We start from the raw sequence: 7,575 nt of genomic DNA on the forward strand, positions 1-7,575 counted from the left end.
GTGTGAACGCACCATTAGACTGAAGAAAAACCTGGGCAGCAGCTGTATGCACAGTCTCCCATTTCACCTGCTAAAGCTTGTAACACAGTTGTCTTTGTGGTTTCTTACGATTCTCCTCTTTGCACCATCACTCTAGCCTGGCCCTTGCCCTCCTACGCAGTTTCGCTCAATTCTAGTTTCCCTTCACTGCTCCGTCTGGCATTTCTTCCATAGACGAGGATTTCTTCGGGAGCATTTCATTCGGGCCAATCAGAGAACAGAARGTTGATTTTCTGCGCAGTGTCTGCTTGTAGTTTATTTTACCTGGACCAATCAGCAAACGGAAGGCGGGAGTTTTGAACGACGTCGATTTTCTGTGCAGTGTCTGCTAGTTAGTTTAACAACGGCAGTGGAGGAAGTGAATGAAGCCAGTCCGTGTTGATAAGACTTCCAAATTAAATTAAATTTGTCTGACAAAGCAGCAGTTCTCATTTACAGTCGTCTGCTTCGGTTCAGTACTTCTCTCCTCTCAGTAGGGTTGCTTATAGCACACACGATTTCCTGTTAGCTTCTTAGCTTAGCCTCCTTCACAGTGGAGCTGGCGCACACATGTCGCGGCCAACCGATCCAATCACTTTAGACTTCAGCAGAGGCCACGCCTCCAGCAAGAATCACTTCTCTATAMRTGAGAGTCCAGACCCTTGTATGAAAGCAAAGTGAAAGACACTCAGTCTACGGGAGGGACCTGCTCTTGGTAGARTTACACYTTCATTATTCCCTCCATTTCTTCATGAAAGGAATCAGTGTATTTTGAAATGTAAACACTATAAAAAAAATCATCTTAATTGAAACCTTGCTGTTTTTGCTTTTTAGATGTGACATTTGCTGCAAAAGGCTACTTTGATGCCTTGGTCAGAATGGGTGAACTGGCCAGTGAAAGTCAAGGATCCAAAGATTTGGGTAAGTGATCAATCTACCTTTTTAGATAAACTCGTAGATTGTTGTACCCGTTATCTCGGGGTTTCATCTGRGTAAGCCTCGCTTGAATCCACAGCAGCATCACTTCTTTATAAGCTGCCCTTACGTGCACAAATTATCCAACATTCGCTTTCTAATGCTAAAACGTGGCATTGGGAATGAATTGTGTGGGTTGATGCAGGGAGTGTTTTTGCTATTTGATTTTATTTTTTTCAAAACAATTTCAGTCCTAAAGCACTTTGTGGTTTGTCTATTGAAAGAAGGGCATTTTTCAATTTTTTGGACCTCCTGCTGATAGAAAAAAAAAAAAAACATGATTAACAATTATGAGCTAGGTGTAGGTGGCATATAATTTATTTACAACAGTGTAGATGATGCTATCATGCTTTCATCTAAGGTGAAGAGAAGACATTAAAACAGGTTTGGTAGGATTTGTTACGCCGTATCTGGATGTCTGTGTTCTGGCTACAAATGTGCTGGTCATTTTGAGAGGAWCATCTTACAGTTTAGTAAGTAGTTACRGTGGTGATCAGTGTCTCTGTGTATCTGCTCTAGTTGTCCACAACCCACTGGGATTCATCTCTGGTTTAAAGAGATTCCCCTTCGCACTGATTGTTCTTTCAGCTGTTTGATCTGCGTAGAAGTTGCTGTTGATTTGACAGGGTCTTTGTTTCATGGGAGCTGCATTCCACTTCGGGATTCCTTTCGCTCAGCCAACAGGGACCGACATGAAAGTACTCGTATCATGTTTTATTCAGTGTGTGGCTCAGTCTCCCCGTCTTTCAGCATCTGTAAAGTTTTCCTCTGGTTCCAAAGTTTATGATGTTGAATATCCGTGTTGCATAATGTGAACATCGGCGATGAGTTCTTGCGCACTCTTGTTTGTGTCGAGTCCCACTCCTAAGAAAAAATGAAACTGATTAATTTGATATGTGTCATATGAACTTGTGTAAATCATCATTTAGTGTTAATTTGTAACACTTTTGTCTTGCAAAGCGAAAATGCWTTGCGTTGTGAAACACTCCTAAACATCACCAAAGAGATTGGGCATCTTTAACAGAGTCAATCATCTTAAAAGATTGGAAGATATTACATTTTATTTTAGAAGTTTAAGATGGCTTAAAATAATTTTCGTCATAATGAACATTACTATATTACCTGTTGCTATTCTGTCTCAAAAGCTTTTTAGTCTCTGTCTCTTTTAAGACTCTTTTTGTTTTGATTGGTCAGAAATAYTTAAGTGTGAAGCATCAGTGTGTTATGTAAAAGTCCTTAGTGGTCCTCATTAGAAGTAAGAGGATAGAAGCAAGGATGAAAAKGAAGGCATTTAAGGACAGTTAAAAAACATTTTTTATAAGAGCAAAAATTTTAGTAATCTATATAAAACATCAGACTTGGGATGTACAATGTTGTCTCCTATTGTTCGTTATCTTTCTTTTGTACAACATGCTGGTAACACCCCAAAGTGCCCTACAGGCCACTGTGGTTCCCAGGGGAAGACTTGGTATTTTATTTTCCAGCATCAAACTTTTTCCAGTCCCCACCCTGATGTCAGCTGCACTGTCCTGACCTCCCGTCAAATCGTGGGCTCGGTTAAGACCCAAAGCTCAAAGTTTCCTGTTTGACTGACAGCAGAGCAAAAAGATATCCACAGATCAGAGACGGCATTTTTGTAAGCTAACTGAAGAAAGTCTAGTTCTAAGACCTCCACCAATGCTACTGTATGTGAATTAGTGATGAATACAAATGCATTGTTTTAAAAGGATATTAAGGCTTAAAAAATACATTTCAGGATATTTGATAAACAACTAAATATATTGAAAGTAATGTTTGAGAGTCTCCATGAAGGCTTCCATAAGTCTCATCAGTCACATGATTGATTGTTTGTGTTGTGTTCATTGATTTCTCTCAGATAGAAAGCAGGTTTTTAGGTTTATTTTTATAGTTTACCAAGAACAAAATGAGCACCACAAATCAAGAATAAAGCCAAGCACATAAATCAAGTATTCAATAATAATTCCAAGGACAACAAGGTAGGTCAGTGAAATTCACGCTTGTCCTGTACATACTGTAGATGGGGAGGGATGTGATTACAAAGACATCTTATTTCAAGTTTTTTTTGGGGGACATTTTTAAAATCCACTTTTTTTTAGCCGTTACACATTTAGTTGTTTATTTGGAGTTTGTAGGAGTGCAAAAAAGTTGAATGTAGTTTCTTCTCGTGCTCTAATGATATCTTTATATTCTGTTCGAGTCATATTGTTTTCAATCTGTTTAGTTTTCTCTATTTTCTATTACGTTTTCTTAACTATTATGTCAAATTATTTGCAAAGGAACAGCCAAGTAAAGTCTGGACTTAGTAATTACATTTTTATCGCCTGATGCGCTTTGTTTGACTTTAAAGAGACAGTATCAAAACAAGTTGAATTGAGTCTTTGTGAATCTTTGTGTTTTGCCTTGACCCAGCATTTCTTTAGGATGAAAACTTGCCTTATTAAGATGACATAATAGTGTTTGTTAAACAGTATATATGAGGCCTCAACTGCCTCAGCGAAGGAGAAGCAGGAGCAGAGAGCAGGGGGACACTCTGGTTTTGTTCTGTGTTCCTGTTGTTGCAATAAAACTCAGCTGGTCATCCCACAGAGTACCTTCATTCTTGGACCACATATTTCTGTTTTTGTTAAATCAATATTTCCATAACATCTATTTTCTCTAGTTCTTAATAAAGTTGCCCATTATGTAAGAATTAGTTACTTTTTCCACTTTTTATATATATAGTTTATGCAATTACCATTAATTCTTTATTTACTATAGTTTATTTTAACCAATTCCTAGTTATACGGTTACCTTGGCTTCATTTCCCAATTTGTTTTATTAAAGTTTCCTCATATGATTGTAAACGTACATAAATAGATAACAGGTCTTCCTAATGTGTTACAACATCTGTACCTGCTCAAACATGTTGCTACATGAATAACTTGGACCTCTTGTTGCACCTCTTTAAAGCCTGTTAATACCACAGAGGCAAAGTATAAAAACCAACTGCAAATGGTCCCACCTACACAGCTCCGACTCAGCAGCTACTCTCCAACTCCTTCTTTATTTTTCTTTCCATTTTTACCTGCCTTTGACATATTTATTCACATTGTTTGATGCTATGATTGAAATCACTTTGTTATATTTTTCTTGGGCTTTTACCATGCAAAGTCTGGCTTGCATGACACAATATGTTCTCACAGAAATCATCCATGATGTACTGGATGTTCCTGCGTTTGTCCACGTTTTCTCATATTTACATGGTTGTGTGCATTATTTTTTTTCAAGTTGAGCCTTGTCATCTGTATGTTTGAGTGCTCTTCTAATCCACTTGTGTGAATTTCAGCCTTAAGAGACAGACTCGGTTTCTCCCAGCAGCCCCACTACTCCCACGCACTCCCTCCCACGTATCCTCCTCTGGTTGGGCTAATCATCGCCTGTCACTTTGCCACCCACATGCATACACATACATGCTAACACATGCACACAAACACACCTGCTTGCCCTCCATTCTTTCTTTTTTTCTCTCTCTTCTACTGCATCTACAGTCTTCCTCTCTTTTTTTTTTTATCCCTCTTACTGTTGGAGTGTGAGCACTTTACTCCCTCAGTGTCAGTTGTGGCTTTCCAAGCCTTCTAAGGGAAACCCAGCGTTTACCAGTCGGGGGGAAGGGAGTGGGGGGGGGGATTTATGACAATCCAAACCAGCCAAGTTTATATGTTTAAATGAAGGAAGGGTTGCTCTTTAAAACTAAGGCTCTGGCAAGATGATTTAAATAAACTTCTTTTAATGCTTACATTTTCATTTGCGCCAACATACTAATTCAATTCAATTCAAAAAAATTTATTCGTTTCATAAAAAAATAACTATATACAATAACAAAAAATAAACCAAGAATGCACAATCAAAATAAAATGAAAGGTAGCAGAAGAAGAATAAATGTCTGCCCCTTTTATCCCCAGAGTATATTCAAACAAAACATAATTTACAAAACAATACTAAATAAAAACATCAACTCAAACAACAATTCATAAAGCTTCACATTTTACTTTTCCATATACCTTCAACAAACTAGCTTTTATCTCTCTTAATAGATATGGCATTTTTAAGATCATCTTCCAGACCATTCCATAATCCCATACCTTGGATTAAAGTACATAATTCTCTCAAGCAAGTACGAAAATATGGCTTCACAAACATTTCCATCCCCTTAAGATAATAACCGTCTCTCTAAGAAAATTTGCCTGAATGTTGGAAGGTAATATGTTTCTGTGAGCCTTGTACATAAACAGTAAAATATTATAGTCAAACAAATCATATAATTTCAAAAATTTCAGTTTGCAAAATAATGTATTTGATGGATGGCAAAAATTAGATTTGTAATAGTTTTGCAAGCTTTACCCCAGACTTCAATACAGTAAATTAAATGATTTCTTTGTATTTGTGAAATTGTATATTTAACAGATTCCTTGTTATTCCCATAGGTACAAAAGTAATGGGATTCTACAAACTTTTGAGCAGACTTCGAAGCACAAATATGCAGGTGCCTTAATMTACTGTACTGCAAATGAGTTTTTGCACAAGTGTTTGCACGATAGAAAAGTTGGGTGATCCGTTTAGGCACTTGCTGAAGAAGTTGTTTGACTACAAGGTTGTTTACACCCCATCAGAATCATGAAATTGTTCTTGTCCTGAGGTAAAGCCGTTAAACGCTCRTTTGTGGCTGCTTTGTGTTTGGCTGGGTGTGTTCCACAGCGCTGCCCTACATGGGCAGAGTTTCACTGTTGATACTTGCACAAATCATTATGAAAGTCAAATCTGAACTTTAGTGCTTGCTGAATCCTAGCACTGTTAAATCACTTATTTTTTATTTTAACATGATGACATTCCATTTTTTTGTTTGGTTTTACAGTGCAAAAAAACCTTAAAACTCTTCCTGGACCATTCAACCTTTTTAATGTGTTCTCGGCAACCTGGGGACGATGGAAGTGCTTACATTTCAGTCCATTAAGTCAGAGGAAATCAAATATCTTATCAACTTCTAGCAGCCCTTTAATTACTACAACTTATTAACAGACTATGCATGATTCAGCACATGTATCTTTTGGGAAATAACATGGATTCGGAAAAAAGTAATAAACTGGATTCTACCAATCGGGAAAGTTGCTCGTGCCCCATCCTGTGCTCTACAAAATTCATTCACAAAAACTCCTGTAATACTCCTCTAAAAAAATAAAAGAATCAGTAAAAGGAGGATGAAAACTGATACGGCATTTTTTTTTAATGGGTCTTGGGCACAAGCAATACATTTGTGATAGAAAATGCTGCCTTAAAGGCTAAAAGAGACCAAGCCATAGGTGTTTGTAAATGAGGTGTTCAACAAACACCCATGAATATGCAAACACAACTCAGTCTTTTCGTCCCGTCACTCCATCTCTGGTGTGGCCTACCTCTCTCCTCCTCTAGCATCTGGCCCTGTTTAAATGGGAGCAGAGGAACTCTTTTCTTAGCTCTGTGCCACCTTCCCTGGAGCCCCTGCCTTCCCCTGTTCTATTTCCGAGGCACACACTGCATGATGGGAAGCCAGTGGCCTCTACTGTCTCAGTCAGAGCACATTGCCCTTCTTTTTTTTTTTTTTTTTTGTGCTGAAAGCATTTACTCAAGTTAAATCAAAAGCTACCCTTTGAGCTGGACCATGCAGCAGTATTTATAGTCACAAATCAAAACTGTACAAAAAAGGTAAAAAGAGCAACTTTAAGTTGGAAAACAAAAGGTAGCATTGTATAAACAATAGGAATTCCACAGTGCCTGTAGCTGACAATGATGTATGCCATAACTCACACAAAACACTATGTTGCTAGGCAACTCTGTTCTTGATAATTGGTTAAAAAAATGCGTTTTGCAAATCCAGCTCGAAGGTTGCAGTCTGTTCTAGAGTCTGTTTTTCCTTTCAGTCAATGGACACATTGCAGCTAGTCATATACCCTTATCTCACAACACTTTAAAGTGCCTGTGACATCAAATTTTTGTTATAAATTTGAATTTGTTTTTGGAAAGTCAATACTGATAGCATAATGCAAAACAAATTTCACACCGCTGAGATGAACTGTTGTTGAGATATTTTCATGTAAAGCAACAGGAAGTGATGCCAAAGGGGAATGTCTGCATGTGAGCAGAACATTGATAAAATGTCTAAACACACAGGCTGTAGAGAAGAATCTGTTTCTTTAGATCAGAGATTCTTAAACCATGGGCCGCGGCCCAATTGTGGGCCATGAGCGCCACCTTGAGGGCCTCAAAAGAACAACAGTTTTTAACTTTGGGCCGCAGAGGGCCGCAGGACCGCATTGATTTTGAATAAGGTGCAATACACTTTCTCACCACTAGTAGCAGTAGTGCACCACTCAGATGTCCAACAACTTTTTTAATTTGTAGAAGAACCTTAGAAACCTGCTGAGAGTGGAAACTTATTTTAAATGAAAAGTAGAAGCAAAAATGACAGTAAATCATCAAAAAACACCAAAGTTTGTCACTAATATGAAGAGCAGCTTCTGTTTTTACCATGCAATATTTTAAAAGTTC

The 7,575-nt window shown here is 37.9% G+C and overlaps 1 protein-coding gene across 1 annotated transcript in view; it reads left to right on the top strand.

Annotated features, from left to right (window-relative positions):
• Positions 1-7,575, top strand: part of LOC106530072 (brain-specific angiogenesis inhibitor 1-associated protein 2) — a gene marked incomplete at its 5' end in the record, with an annotated part of 67,188 nt that overhangs the window by 23,704 nt on the left and 35,909 nt on the right. Inside the window, 1 exon segment of the mRNA XM_014025636.1 lies at positions 853-939. Coding sequence (XP_013881090.1) covers positions 853-939 — 87 coding nt within the window.

The sequence above is a fragment of the Austrofundulus limnaeus genome, unplaced genomic scaffold (assembly GCF_001266775.1).
Source record: "Austrofundulus limnaeus strain Quisiro unplaced genomic scaffold, Austrofundulus_limnaeus-1.0 Scaffold4, whole genome shotgun sequence".
NCBI classification, from domain to species: Eukaryota; Metazoa; Chordata; class Actinopteri; order Cyprinodontiformes; family Rivulidae; genus Austrofundulus; species Austrofundulus limnaeus.